This window comes from Notamacropus eugenii, chromosome 4 (assembly GCF_028372415.1).
Source record: "Notamacropus eugenii isolate mMacEug1 chromosome 4, mMacEug1.pri_v2, whole genome shotgun sequence".
NCBI lineage: Eukaryota > Metazoa > Chordata > Mammalia > Diprotodontia > Macropodidae > Notamacropus > Notamacropus eugenii.
The window spans coordinates 108,425,280-108,440,720 of NC_092875.1; the positions used below are offsets into that span (position 1 = coordinate 108,425,280).

Here is a 15,441-nt window from a genome sequence, read left to right on the forward strand (position 1 = left end):
AGTATTCAGGGGATGGCCCCTTTAAATAGAAAAAAAAATAATGAATAAATCAAGCTCAGAGGGGCAGGAGCCTCAGGATTGTTGTTTCAGCCAGAAAGTATTGACATTCAGGGTAAGCCAGGAGGGTCCAAAAATAGCCCTTGAGTGGAGCTTGGGCAGGGACCCATTGTTGTTCAATCTAGGTGCTTCAGAGGGCAGAGAGAGAGAGAGACAGAGACAGAGACAGAGACAGAGACAGAGACAGAGACAGAATGAGAAAATGAGAATGAATTTCAAGTTAACTGGGCAACTTCTGCCCATCAGAATTTACCTTCTTTTGGAGAGGAGAAGGAAGAGGAGAAGTTGAGAGAGAAGATGAGTTGAGTTACCCAGCTAGCTAGGTCTCCATTCATAGAATCCTACAGAAGTCCCAAGTGGTATCCGTTTCTAATTCTAACCCTCTCCACTATCTCCAACACTAGTTCGCTAAATCACCTTTAACAAATCACTCAGTCTCTCTTGGCCTATGTCACTTCTTCTGGAAAACAGATATGACTGGAGATAAAGGACTTTACCCACTTAAAGGGCAAAGTCAGTGTCAGTTCCTTGTATTCTTTAAGGTAATTGTTTTTTTGTTTCCAATATATCCACAGGAAGATAGCATTGCCAGTAAACAAGAAATTCTGAGATAGCAATGTAGAGTGGAAGGAGGGTACTGCCCAACTTATTTCCAACACAATCATGAACTAGTTGTGTGTTCCTGAACGAGCCACCCCATGGAACTTCATTCCCTCATCTAGAAAGTGAAATGACAACTAGATGGCATCTGAGGTCTCCTACTTTCTGAGATTCTAGGATACCATTTCTCTAATGAATTACCTTTACTTTTCAGGATCTACTATTAAGGGAGACTCTAAGAAAGAAAAGGGAGTGGCTTTTCTAGCTACAACTGGTAAGTTGTGAGTACTCCACCCCATCTCATGCTCTTGCAACCTTTGGAAATGCATCAGTCTCTCTAAACCTCAGTTGTTTTTTCATCTATAAAATGGACATAATATTTCTTTTCTCATATACTTTATAGGTATGATATGAGTAAGTAGGAAAGTATTTTGAAACAAAGTCTTATACATTTTTTCATGGTCTTGTGTGGGGCACAGTGACCTTTTCTCAAATTAAACTCAGAGGCTTCTCAATGTAGAAGGCAAAAAGGAATTTATTACAATTTCATGAGAAGGGGTACTTCCCACAAGACCATGGGTCGTGTCAGCAAGGAAGTGCACCTGATCAGAGTGGAGTACAGCATTATATAGTCCCTAACTCGGAAGCCCACTAGCCTCTCTTCCCATTGCCTGGGAATCCAGGTCTACAGTCTAAGAATGGGAATCTACCCCTCAGACAAACAACACGGAAAGGATTGTTGCTCACCAATGAGGGTTTTTGTTGCCAAATGTGGAACTTAAGGGAAGAATGCTGATGTGGCATAAGTGGGGTGGTGAAGGAGAAGTGAAGGGGGGATTACACCAGGTCGATTTGGTGGTTCTCCTCCATCATGGAGCATTTTATTTGCCTAAGGGGGATACTTAGTTATTTTAGCTTTGGCAGGAAGGGTGGGGCTTTTGGGGAATTCATGCCTGAGGGGCTCTTCACTTAACCTGATTTCACTCAATCTTGACTATTATAACTGTCATTATCGTGATACTTTCCTCAACTTCTACCCCCTTTTTTATGGTTTTCTTTCAGATAATATATTTACCCAGGATGATGAGTCTTCTTGACTCCAGACCAGGCACTCTATCCACTGCTGTCCCTTTAAGTTAGAGAAAAGTATCCTATCTATATTAGATTCTCCAAAAAAAATGAAATTATTACAACTTTGTAGCTCTAAAAATCTAGTTTTAACCTTTTATAACATAATAGGGGCAAGGGAAAGAGAGACTGTGAATGTAAAAATAAAATTCTGAGAAGATAGTTTACTGGAAAGAGCATTGGATTGGGAGGTGTAGGTCTGACCCTACCACTAATCAGCTTTATGACCTTTAGGCAGTCATTTACTTTCTCTGGTCCTCAGTTTCTTCCTCTGTAAATGAGCTAAGTTGGGCTCGATAATTCCTTAAAGTCCCTTACCACACTGATCTTTTTTGGTACTGTCACATATAGTCAATTGTTGTCAATTAGATGACTAGAGACAATGTTTTATCACAAATCTACATTCTCTAAAGCTATCGATTATTCCTTCTCTCCACAATTAGAGCCTTAATGCATTTTACTTAGTCTCTCTCTAATATATCACTGTACCCACTAGCAGAATGAAAATTAATCCTCCATAGGAGGGTGCTTCCCAATTGAAATTCCTTTCACTTTTCTCCAACCATATTCTGCAACTCAATGAATAACTTGTGAAGTCAGAACTTGAAGAACTCTAGTCTCACTTGGGACAAACTCAGTTGGTTATGCAATCTCACCATTACTTCAGTCATTTCACATGTTTCTTACATTTTCTTTTCTGTATATATATTGTTTCTTGATATCTTACTGCAAAAGGAAAGCTCTGTGAGGGCAGAGACTGCTTTCTTTTTATTCTTGTATCCCCAGTTTGTAGCACAGTAATCAATAGGTACTTAATAAGTGTTTATCGAAATGAAAGGACATAAAATGAAGTGAAAAATCAAATACATGTCCCCCTTACTGAAGTTCTTCAAGAAAAGGGTGGATGAATACTTATAGACCATGTTGTGGGTATGGGAGTGGATTCTTATTTAGATACAAGTCAGATTTCATAGCCTCTCATGTCCTTTCCAACACTAACACTATAATCCTATGAAGATTCCACACTGACCTGTATTTTGAGTCAATGAAGTACTTCATTTATCAAGTCAAGAAGCACCTACTATGTGCCAGGTGTTCTGCTAAGTGGTAGAGATACAAAGAAAGGTCAAAGATAGTTGCTGCTGTAGAGGGCCTCAAAGTCTCATGGAAGATAGCAAGTCAAGGACAAATAAGATATAGACAGGATAAAGTGGGAATAATCAATAGCGGGGAAAGTATGAAGATTAAGGCAACTGGAAAAGACTTCTTGTAGAATTTTAACTGGGACTTGAAGGAAACCAGGGAAACTAGGAGCCAGAGTGCAGAGAAAGAGATGGGACTGGGAGACAGCCAGTGGCAATGCCCACATGGAAGATGGAGTTTTCTCTAGGAGGAACACCAGAGGAAGAAAGTGTCAGAGAACATGGAGAGAGGGGTGCGTAAGAAGACTGGGAAGGCAGGAAGGGAATAGATTAGACAGGTTACATAAACAGATTAAAAAGCCAAACTGAGGATTTTCCATTTATTGATGAAAATGTTCCATGTAACAGTTCTTAATTCTTTTTCAGAGCTGCCTGCAAGGACAATTGATCTGTCTACAGTAAACCTTACAGAGCTAGTGAATGGGATGCTGACCAAAGCCTTGAAAGGTAACAAGAAAAGGGGAGTCCAGTTCTAATCTGTCTCTGGAATGAACCCAGAAAAGAGAGCAGATCTTTCTTTAATTCAGTTTCCTTATCTATAAAATAGTGGTACCATCCTACCCCACAGAGCTATGGTCAGGCTCAAAAGGAGTAGCAGCTTTACCACAGATTTGAAAGTAATTTGAAATACATTCCAAGAATGATGTAAATGGCAGATGTTTACTACATTTCCAATTACTGTGATTAATGAAGAGAGGGCAAGATGGAATAGTGGACGGAGGAAGAAACTTGGAGTCAAGAAAAAAAGGGTTTAAGTCCTAAACTGACTATGTGGCCCTGGGAAAGTTACTTAGCCTTTCCTTGGCCCAGATACCTCTCTAATAAGTTGTGGTTCAGTCTTTTTAGTCCTGTCTGACACTTCATGATCAACATCATTGGGGGTCTTCTAGACACAAATACTGGAGTAGTTGTCCATTTCCTTCCACAGTGGAGATGGGGAAACTGAAGCAAACAGGGTTACGTGATTTGCCCAGGGTCTTACAGCTAATAAGTGTCTGAGCCTTGATTTGAACCCAGGATGATGAATCTTCTTGACTCTAGGCCAGGCACTCTGTCCACTGCTGTCCCTTTAATAAGTTTAGAAAAAAGAATCCTATCTATGCTAAATCCTCCAAAAAGATAATGGCATTATTACAACTTTGTAGCTCTCAAAATCTAGTATTAACTTTTTATAACAATGAGGACAGGGGAAAGAGAGACTGTGAATGTGAAAATAAAATTAGATATTTTTTGAAAAACATTAGAAGTCACATCTTTAAAATGAAAGGGGCTTATTAAGAGGATCTCTGAGTTCCCTGTTTGAAAATTCAATATTCTAAGGTCTCTTCAAGTATTAAAGATTCCAAGATTCCAAAATGCTTTTGAATGACTTTGTGTATTGTTTTTCTCCAACAGACAGCAAAAAGTTCTTTTCCTTGCTGAGCATAACTTCACACAGCTCATTTGCTTTCCACAAGTTCTCAGTGGTGATTTATAACAGTAGGTACCATCAGCTTGGGATGTTTATTTTGGTTTCAGGGTAGTAAAGGCAAGGTTGGGGTAATACTGGATGGCTCTATTACATTTACAATATGTTAACTGTCTCTCTTCGCAGTTTCTAACCTGAAAATCATGGATCCCACCAAATTCCCCACACGGTACTGCTACTGTTTAAACAATCAGACCAATGACCTGTCAGGTGGGTGTGATTATCTGCAAGGATTCAAGCCACCTTAACTTTAAAATACTGTGCTTGATTGAGCTTGTCCTCTCCATCTACATTATCAAAGGTGAAATCCTATTAATTTCCTATCTAGGTTCATAATTTATTACCATGTTCATGGCTTCTTCTTTTCCGCTTGTGACCTTTAAGGGCCTATTACAGAATCCTTCCTGCATAGTTCCCATTTGCTAGGCAAGCAGAAACTCTAATAAATTCTCTTGTAGGTTTCATCTACCATAGGCACTAGAAAAGTTATTTCCTCACAATGACTTCTCATCCAGGAAACTAAAATAAGTTAGAAAGCTCTTGTAGTCTAAAGGATTTGTAAGTCATAGTTCTGGTTCAACTAAAGGTCCTTGAGTAAGAAAAATCAATCAAAAATCCAATTCAGCAAACATTTGGGCAAGCCAAGAGACAGCATGAAGTAGTAAAAAGGAGGATGTCATTGCAATCAAGAAGATATGAGTTCAGACCCTTCCTTTGACAAATTCTGTCTCTCTGATGGATATTCACTAATTAAGCATGGGTAGGTCATGTGTCCTTAAAACTATAAAACTAAAGTTGATAATCTGAATTAATGAAGAGTTTATAGATCAGGACTCTACACATTCAGAATAACAACAACAAAACAAAATTCAAGCTACTTTGCTAGGTGCTGGTGTTACATAAATGAAACATAGTCACCAGAAGGCTCATGGTGTTCTGGTAAAATAAGACAAATAGTCTTATTTCTATTTATTTATCTATCTCTCTATCTCTCTATCTATCTATCTATCTATCTATCTATCTATCTACCTACCTATCTATCTATCTATAAAGAAGGATTATAGGATCATAGATTTAAGACTAGAAGTCACTTTAGAAGTTATACAGTTAATCCCCCTCATTTTGTCGTTGTTCAGTCATTTTTCAGTGAGTTTAAGTCTCCACGATCACATTTTGGGGGTTTTCTTGGCAGAATTGTTTTGCCTTTTCCTTCTCCAGTTCATTTTACTGAGGAAAATATGGTTAAGTAACTTGCCAGTGTCACACAGCTAGTACATGTCTGAAGCTGGATTTGAACTCATGAAGATAAATAAGTCTTTCAGATTCCAAGCTTAGCGCTCTATCCACTGCACCACATACTTGTAGCAACTAGAAAAAACTAGAAAAACTAGAAAAAAATATGTTGCCCAAGGTCACAAAGATACTAAGTAGCAGAAGGGGAATTGGAATGAGAAGGGTTCTTAGAGAAGATGGCACTTTACTGGGATAAAAGGAAGAAAAAGATTTTAATGAGTGGGAATATGGAGAAAATAGGTTCTGGGATTCAGGTTTAGCCTTTGTGAATGCATAGAGTTCTGGAGGGTAAAGCAGCCCTCCCAGCCCAGAATCTGCCTTCTCCACCATGTTCCAGCAGCCTTATCCGATAGGAAGACTCTTCCATCCCTGAGGTATTTTCCTTTGATTGGTCATTTTGTCCTAGAACCCATTCCACTATACTCCAGCAGCCTTTTCATTCAGAAAGATCTCTCCACCCTTGCAGCACTTTCTTATTGATCATTTCTTCCTAGAAACTCCATTTTAAAGAATGTTCCCTTTCCTTCCAAGCCAGACATGTTCACTTTTAATTCTTCTTTGGGTTTTGCTCCTAAATCTCTGTGCTCCTTTCTCCATCACATTTCCACTCACCTCTCCCTTCTCTCCTTGTTGCTGTTCAGTCATTTTCAGTTGTGTCCAGCTCTTCATAACCTCATTTGGGGTTTTCTTGGCAAAGATTCTGGAGTGGTTTGTCATTTCCTTCTCCAGCCCATTTTACAGATTAAGCAACTGAGGCAACTAGGATAAAGTGACATGTCCAGGGTCACACACCTAGTAAGTATCTGAGGCTGGATTTGAACTCAGGTCTTCCTGACTCCAGGCTCAGTGCCCTATCCATTATGACACCTAGCTGCCCTCCCCCTAGCTTCTTTTTATTGTATTGTCTTACCCTATTAGAACCTAAGGTCCTAAAAGACTGGGAATGTCACCAGCCCTGAGCACAGTGCTTGGCTCTTATAAGTGCTTAATAAATACTTGTTGTTATTGAAGATTCTGGTGAGTTTTTTGCAGGAGAAATTTAGAGAAAGATGAAATGATAGGAGACTGTGGTCAGAAAATCAGGATACTAAATCAGATTGAACCATTATGGGCGATGGTCATGAATGAAATAATAATTGATAGCATTTTTGTAGCATTAAAAAATATTCAAAACACTTTATATACATTATCTCCATTGATCCTATCAACAATCCTATGAGGTCAATGCTATTATTATCCCCACTGCTTAAGAGATGAGGAAATGGAAGCTGACAGAAATTCTTTGCCATTGATTACAAGGGCAATAAAAGTCTGAGGCAAATTCAAATTCAAGTCTCCTTGGAGGACATGGGACCTTCAAAGGTTAAAGATCTGGGAAAGTAGGATGGTCAAGGAAACAGTGACACATATGAGGGCAAGAAGCTAGTCAACCAGGCGTTGAACCCCTTGAGAAAAGAGGCTGGATGGTGGCTAAGATGGCTGACCTTAACAGAAGCAGGCAGCCCAGCTCCCTCAGGTCCACTTCAGCAAAATCCTAAAAATAGCACTGGCTTGAAAAAAAATCAATAAACCTAATGAGAAACTAAAGTAAATTACTTATTCCACTCTAAAACCACACAAAGGCAAGAAGAAGTCCTTGAGCAATATAGAAAAGGGGCTTGTCAGAAAATTCAGCACCAGGGTCTTCTTGTTCCCCTTTATTCTAATGCCTTATTTTTGTTGATTATCTCGAATTTATCCTGTATACAGCTTGTTTGTACATATTCATTTGCATGTTGCATCCTACATTGGACTGTGAACTCCTTGAGAGCTGGGACTGACTTTTAGCATCTTTAGCACTAACATAATACTTGGCACATTATAGTTACTTAAATGTTTGTTGACTGATTGATGAACCAGAAACATACAGCCTCCAGGTTCCATGCCCAGAGGAAGCAAGAGCAAAGAAAGTCCCAACATAATCAGAAATTGACGTTATGGAATGTGGAAACCACTGAAATAGGTAGCAGCCAGTACCATCATGGCAGCACTTAAATCCAGATAGCCCAAGTCCTGAGACCTAGTCTGTAGTTCTCTGCCCTGAGACATCATAGATAGCTATGAAGATTTAGCATGCTGAACCTCAAAAGATCCAAAAGGTCCTAAGACCTACCACTGCTCTTGGTGTGGACATACCTTGGAAAGTAGAGATTAGGATCCCAAGTGGCCCAAGTCAAGTTCAAGCAGGATCAAGCAACCTACCCAAAAAATATGAGGAAGCAGAACCTCGTCTTAGCACAAAGAGAATCAAGCAAATCAAAGGGAAAAAAATCAATTTTCCTCAAGAACTATTGAATCCATAGAAGAAATGAAAGAAGATATTTAAAAGATAAAAAAAAAAATCCAGAGGAAAGAATTGAAAGGAGAATAAGCTACTTTGAATAGATAAGAGTAAACCTTACTCAAATCACAGACTCCCTGAAAAACTACAGTAGACCAAATAGAAATCAATAATTCTACAAGACAGCAAGAAAGGTTAGAACAAAATCAAAATATTAAAGAAAATTTAAGGCTAGGAAATGAGACAAGAAGAGATAATTTAAGAATCACTGAACTACTTGAAAATTATAATTTCAAAAAACTGCATACTAAATTTCAAGAACTCATAAATGAAAGCCACTAAGATCTATTGAAGTGAAAGGAAAAATAGAAAAAAATCTGCAATCATCTCCTGAAAGAAAGACCAAAAGAAAAGTCCTGGAGTGTTATAGACAGACTCCAAACCAAAGAAAAAATTCGGCAAGCAGTCAGGAAAATTGTTCAAGTACCATGGAACCACAATCGTGATTACATAGACCTCGAAGCTTCTACTTAAAGGCATGGAGAGGATGGAATACAATATTCCAAACACATACAGGTTAACCACCAAGAATGGCTTACCCTGAAAAGCTGACAGTAATCCTATAAGAAGAAAAATGGATCTTTAATGGAACAGATGATTTTCAAACATTCTTTATGAAAAATTGTAGAGCAGAGATTTTGTAATTCAAATATAAAAGTTAAGAAAATCTAGAAAGTTTTTTTGGGGGGGTTGTTTGTTTTTAGCAACTAAAGATACGAAAATAAAAATCTAAAAAGCTTTAGGCTTGAATATATATATATATATACATACATTATTTATATCATATTTTCAGAATCTGTTAAACAAGGTTAATGTTGTTGTAGGGCTAACATTCTGATAGAGGGAGAAGAAGCAAATGTCACTTCGCAACCCTAATGTCTTCTACAGGTACAGGGAAAGTTAAATAGGAAAAACAGAAAACCTGCAGGTGACTTGGTTCTGTTCTGTTCTGACAGTTTTAAGAAGGGAAAGGAAAGAGGGAAAAAGAATAAATAGAGTAGGAAGGAGGAAGAAGGAAGCGACATTTGCTATTTCTCATAATTGTGAGTGAAAAGTCCAAGTTTATATTTGGATGTAGGTATGGGGCAGGGCAGGGAGGAAGCAGACATCAGATGAACCTCATTCTATCCAGAAAAACATAGGGGAATTGAGATCACACAAACTCACACACACAGAATTTGGTATAGAGATACATTAAACTCAGTAGAAAAACAGGAAAGCAGGAATCAGGAAAGGCAAGTTAAGAGGGAGGATAATGCCAGAGAGAGAATAATCACAAGCAAAACAAATTTCTTATCCTGAAGAAAGAATTAAAAGGACTAGATTTAAAAAAAAAAAAAAAAGAACTGGGAATTAGGAGGATTTCTACCAGTTGGGGAATGACTGAATGAATTGTGTTGTATAAATGTGATGGAATACTGTTATGCTTAAAAAAATGATGAAAGGGATGATTTCAGAGAATTATGGAAAATATGAACTGATGAAGAATGAAATTTGATGAACCAGGAAGACAATCTGTACAGTGACAAGATTATAAAACAAAACAGCTCAACTTTGAAAAATTAGAACTCTGATCAAAACAATGGTGTTCCCAAAGAAACTATGATAAACTGATAAAAGAGCTGATGAACGCAAGGTGCAGAAAGTAGATACATTTTTGGACATGGCCACTGTGTGGATTTGTTTTTCTTGATTATGCTTATTTGATACAAGGGGTTTTCTCCCCTCTGTTTTTAACGGAGAGAGTAGGTTGGGAGAAAAGAGGTAGTGATGATGATGCCAAGAAAAGAAGAGGATCATTGTAATTCTTTTTTAAAAAAAATGCACGGAAGATAAAAGAAGGAATTTCAGAAAGAAGCACTGTCAAGACAGTTTGAAAAGTAATGTAATGAATGAATTACATGCTTTATAATTTTCATGTGAATGAATTATGTACTTTATCATTTTCACATTCAATATAAATCCTCTTTTTGTGTTCTGCTTCATATGTAGAAATATTCATTTTTGATGTTTATAAGTTGAGATAAAAACATTTAAATTTAAAAAACAAAAAAAGGAAGTTTAGCTGTAAGCCAAAAAATAGCAGTGATGATAATAATACCCAGGGTAATTATTAGAAATTCTAGTGCCAAGGAGCAAATACCAAAACAATGGATGAGGTAGGGGAAGAAAAGAGAGAAGACATAGACTGTGATGCCAGCAGCAACTGCAGGGAGCTGAGGGAGGCGAGGTGAGGGAGAAGGGTGGCTGAGGCAGTGGAGGGCACCCAGGCACAGAATCCCACCTTGGCCAGCACGTAGCAGCTTTTGCTTTCATTGTACCACAGGTAGATGCCATGAAAAAGCCTGATTCACCCAGTCTGACCTGCTTGACATGTAGTGTCCCTTCCTTGACAGAACCTGGCAAGGCCTTGTGATATAGCCAACAATCCTTAGAAGTTACTGAGGGGTGGGGGCAGTAAGAAACAAGGGAAAGGGAAAATAGAACAGTGGTCCTCTCCCTCACCATGGGATGTGGTACCCTCTAACAAGGGGCTTGATGATGACTGGGGAATGAGAGGATTGAACCTGGGTCAGAATAAAAGAGAGTAAACAAGGTTCTGCCATGGATGTCGGGGGGCTCTGACACCACATGAGCAGCAGATGTCCAATAAGAGAACTTTCTTCAGATATCAGCTCTATAAGGAAAAGTCCTGACCATCTCACCCTAGTTACAGTTTCAATAATAATAATACCATTCATCTCACAGGATTGTTTTTAGGATGAAATGAATGCTTGGAAAATCATAAGGTACTTAACAAATGTCAGCCATGACATATAAGCTTATGTTAGAAGCTGTGAGAGACTGAAGGGTATAAAACAAGGCATCCTCCTCTATTCCACTCACAGCCTAAGAGAAGAATACATAGAAGTGGGGTGGTAAGGAAGCCATTCAAAGTAGAGTAAAGAAGAAATTCAGGGAGAACTGAGAAAAGAAGTTGGTTGGAAACATTTTTTTTTTCTCATGTGTTTATGAATAAGGATTATAAACGTGTTCTATTCTGTCTTCTAGATTTTACAGCTCTCCTGGTTGACATCATTGGGAACTCCACTAGCTACCTCACAGAAATTTTCAAGTCAACCTCCATTCTCTCAGGTTGGTCAGTCATGAAGGCACAGGGTAGATTTGGGGTTTGGCAACCTTTTGTATGTACAAGTGAGTTGTTGAAGTTTAGTCATCTCAGTTATGTCAAACTCTCTATGACTGCACTTGGAATTTTCTTAGCAAAGATACTGGAGTGGTTTCCCATTTCCTTCTCTAGCTCATTTTATGTATGAGAAAACTGAGGCAGAGTTAAGTGACTTGCCCAGGGTCACACAGCTAGTAAGTATCTGAGGCCAGATTTGAACTCAAGAAGATGAGTCTTCCTGACTCCAGGCCTGACACTCCTTCCACTTTGCCATTTAGCTGCTCATGTACAAGCATATGCATATGTGTGTGTGTGTGCGGATACAGACACATTCATACATACATATATACACAGATGTGCGTATATGCATGTGTGTATACATGCAAGTATATATATATGTATCTATAGATAGAGATGTAAATACATATAGTAGGGCTGAATTATGGGTGAGCAGCCAATTAAGGTCTAATCCTGGGAACACAAAAACGTTCAAAATCATTGATGCTTGGTGATGCTGTTTCTTGGACCTTCATTCTTCCATCCGCTGCTCCATGGATAGTTAGCTACTGTCAGTTTACTACTTAGCTAGGTAGCAAGGGAGATGGGTAGCAAGAGAGAAGGAGGTGACTCTTCCATTAATGCTAAAAGAGATTTGCAGATTATGTGGCAAGTGTAATTATAAAAATTCAGTAGTTTCATTCTATGAGCAGCACAAGAAACTCAGTTTTGGAGTGAGAAAACATAAAAAAAAAACACCATCTGCATTATCTTTGGTAATGCTTATTATTTGTGTGGCCATGGGCAAATAACCTCTCTGAGCCTTAATTTCCTCATGCATAAAATGAAGATAATATAACCTGACCTGTTCACCTCACAGAATTATTAATAAGGAAATGTGATCAGGAATCTGTCCCATGGCAGTGATATGATGAAATATTATGAGTTGCACGTTTGAAATTTAGTTTGGTTTCTCATCTTACAAAGTATAATACATAAATAACCATTAGCTTTGGGAATGTGGGCTGCAAGGAATATGCCTATGATTTGCTCCTCTTTTGAATAACAAATTAGTGAGCAATTAACTGATTATTAAAGAAATTGATCTAATCAGTTCCCAGGCAACTGGATTGTCAAAAATTTAACAAGAAACAAATAGCCTAATATATGCATAGTATCTAAAGCAAGACAGGACCTCAAAGGTCATCCATGACTCATTTTAAAGATAAGGAAACAGAGGCACACAGATGTAAAATGGCTTACCCAAGGTCACAAAGCCAGTAAGCTTCAAAATCAAAATTTGAAGTCATATACTCTTACTATAGAACTATTTCTCTTTCCATTCTACCATGATATACTCATCTATTACTCTCTAGTCCTGTCCTGAGAGCTTTATCCCTCAGAATTCACATCAGGTTTCATTATGTCCAGTTGTCAGTATCATTTGCCATGGAGCAACCTTCCTTCTGAAGCACTCTGGGATTATGCTATTGAAGTACATGTCTCTCAACATCTAGGTCTGGGAATTTTCATTTACACAGAGCAATTGTGACATGGATACAATTACAAAGCTGTCAGTGTGTATTCGTTTATCTTTCAGTGAGTCAGAGCACTGAGTCCGACTGCATCTACATCTGTGTGATGACAGGGAAAACAGGTGAGACAGCTGGTCTTTTCTTAGATGTCAGAAATGGAATTTTCTTTTTCCAAAATTCTTTTCTTCTTTTTTTTTTTAACAGGAAGAAATCTTTCTGACTTTTGGGAAATGGTGGAAAAGTCCCCTGTTATTAACTACACATTTACTAGCAATGTGTCTGGTATTTCGGGTAAGTGAATTAAAAGACAGATAGGCAGATAGCACAGACAAGCAGACAGACCAACAGACAGACAGACAAACAGACAAATAGACAGGGCAGATAAGCAGAGAGGCAGCAGACAGACAAAAAGACAGGCAGATAGAGAGGGAAGACCAGCAAACAGACAGGGAGACAGACAGACAGACAGACAGACAAGGAAGACAAGCAGACAGACAGGTAGACAGACAGGCAAGCAGGAAGACTGGTAGACAGTCTTCAAAGATGGCCACTTTTCTGGATGAGAATATCTGATCATTCTGCAGGAGTTGGACTAAACCAGAGTATCTCTTCAACACTTTCTGTTTCTGAATTCCATACTGCCCTCCCTCGAAATTGGCTCACTTTTTTTCTGCAACTTATAAAGCCCTTCTCCTTCCTTTCTATGCAAATTTTGTTCATCCTTCAAAGCCCAACCCAAATGTCAGCCTTCCATGTATGCTGTAACGAAAAAGCCCCTTTGACTTAGATAGAGTAAGTGGTCTTGAGTTCCAATTGTGGTTCTTCTCCTTAATATGTGTGTGATTTTGATAAGGTCACCTAACCTCTCTGGGTCTCAATATTCTCACTGAAAAATGACGAGGAGAGGCTAGATGACATCTAAAATCCCTTACAGTTGTATATCTATGATCCTCTGAGATGCCTTCTAGTTCTAGATAATCAACCTATAAGAGGAATCACCTTAAAGGTGATGTACCTTATTAAAAATTCCTACTTTAGACATTAGACCCCTTGTAAAAGGATCATGGCATGTTCTACTTCCTGAATAATAATATTAGCATTAGTTAAATACTTCCTATGTGACTAATAAAGGCAGGCGAGTATCATCCCTGATTAGACTGGAGGAGTCAAGGGTTGGAACCTGGCTTTCCTACTTACTACCTTCATGACCTTCCTTGAGGAGGTCACTTAAAGTCTATGAGGAGGTTGGAAGAGATTACCTCTAAGGTCTCCTCCCACTCTAAAGTTGTTATCTAGTGATTTCTAACTATCCTTCCAGGTCTGAAAATTCCTGATGTATACAGGATGGCCCCAAAATCCTAATGCAGTTTTATGCTATTAAGCTTAAAACAACACTGAGATTTTAGGGACAAGCTATACAGAACAGATACACATAAATCCACATAAAATAATAATATGACAATCCAGGGAACCCACATTCAAAACAACATATTTTCATTTTACTTAACCTGATAGCACCTAAATAATATCTATATTTTGCTCTTCTGTACTAACATATTCCTTTGTCAATTCCAGCTAATCCAGGGTACCAGTGAAGAAAGCTTCAGCGGGCTATTTTATATACAGTAGACAGAGGGGCCATCTAGTGGTGGGAATAAAAACAAGCGTTCCCTATTACAGAGAAATAAAGGCACTGTAGATTTAGTGCAACTGGCTCATTTTACAGATGAAGAAACTGATGCTGAAAAAGTGTAAGCACTGGGCCCAAGGGCCATACAACTAGTGAAACTTAAACTTTAGTAAGTGACTTGTCTAAGGTCATTCCTCATTTATGTCAAATTTGGAACCCACCTTTTCTAGGATCCCAGTCTATAGCAAGTTTTTTTTTTTTTTAATGAGGAATTGGGGTGAGGATAGTGGGGTTTAAAGCCATTGAATTTGACTAGATTCTAAGCAGGCAACAGCTCACATCTCTATAGAACATTAAGGTTTTCAAAGTATTTACCTTAAAACAACCCTATGAGCTATTACAAATATCATAAGCCTCATTCTCCAGATGAGAGAACTAATTGGCTCAGAGAGGTTCAGTAATTTGTTCAGGGTCACAGTTTCAATGTCAGGAATTGGATCCAAGAGTTCTGAGTCCAGGACCAATGCTATTGCCATCACACTACAATTCCTAAGTTTGCCCCGACACTGAAGGCTATATTTTTGTGGTGCCCATGATTCATTGTTGCTGCTGTCATTATCATTGCTATTTTTAATATTTGGCTGGGAACTGAAATTAGCATCGCAGTTAAGTCTTGAAAAGCATGGTTTAAAGATCTCTCCTTAGAAAAGGGAATAAATATTTCTATGGTGTCTACTTTGTGCCAGGAGCTTTTAAAATTTCATATGTACATATGTATGTGTGTATGTATATATATGTGTGTATATGTATATATATATACATATACACACACTATTTTATTTGAGATTTACCACAACTTTGATATTATTTTATTCATTTTGCAAGTGAGGAAACTGAGGCAACAAGCAGTAAGTTCCTGAGACTAGATTCAAACTCAGGTCCTTCTGACTTCAGGCTCAGAACAATAATCACTGCACCACTG

At 38.3% G+C, this 15,441-nt stretch overlaps 1 protein-coding gene across 1 annotated transcript in view; it reads left to right on the forward strand.

The window, feature by feature from the left end:
• HHLA1 (HHLA1 neighbor of OC90) overlaps nt 1-15,441 on the forward strand; it is a 65,786-nt gene that overhangs the window by 8,047 nt on the left and 42,298 nt on the right. Inside the window, exons 3-9 of the mRNA XM_072606560.1 lie at nt 872-931; nt 3,354-3,434; nt 4,383-4,466; nt 4,582-4,665; nt 11,180-11,263; nt 12,895-12,951; nt 13,034-13,120. Of these exons, the coding sequence (XP_072462661.1) occupies nt 872-931; nt 3,354-3,434; nt 4,383-4,466; nt 4,582-4,665; nt 11,180-11,263; nt 12,895-12,951; nt 13,034-13,120 (537 nt within the window). The remainder of the gene's footprint in view (nt 1-871; nt 932-3,353; nt 3,435-4,382; nt 4,467-4,581; nt 4,666-11,179; nt 11,264-12,894; nt 12,952-13,033; nt 13,121-15,441) is intronic.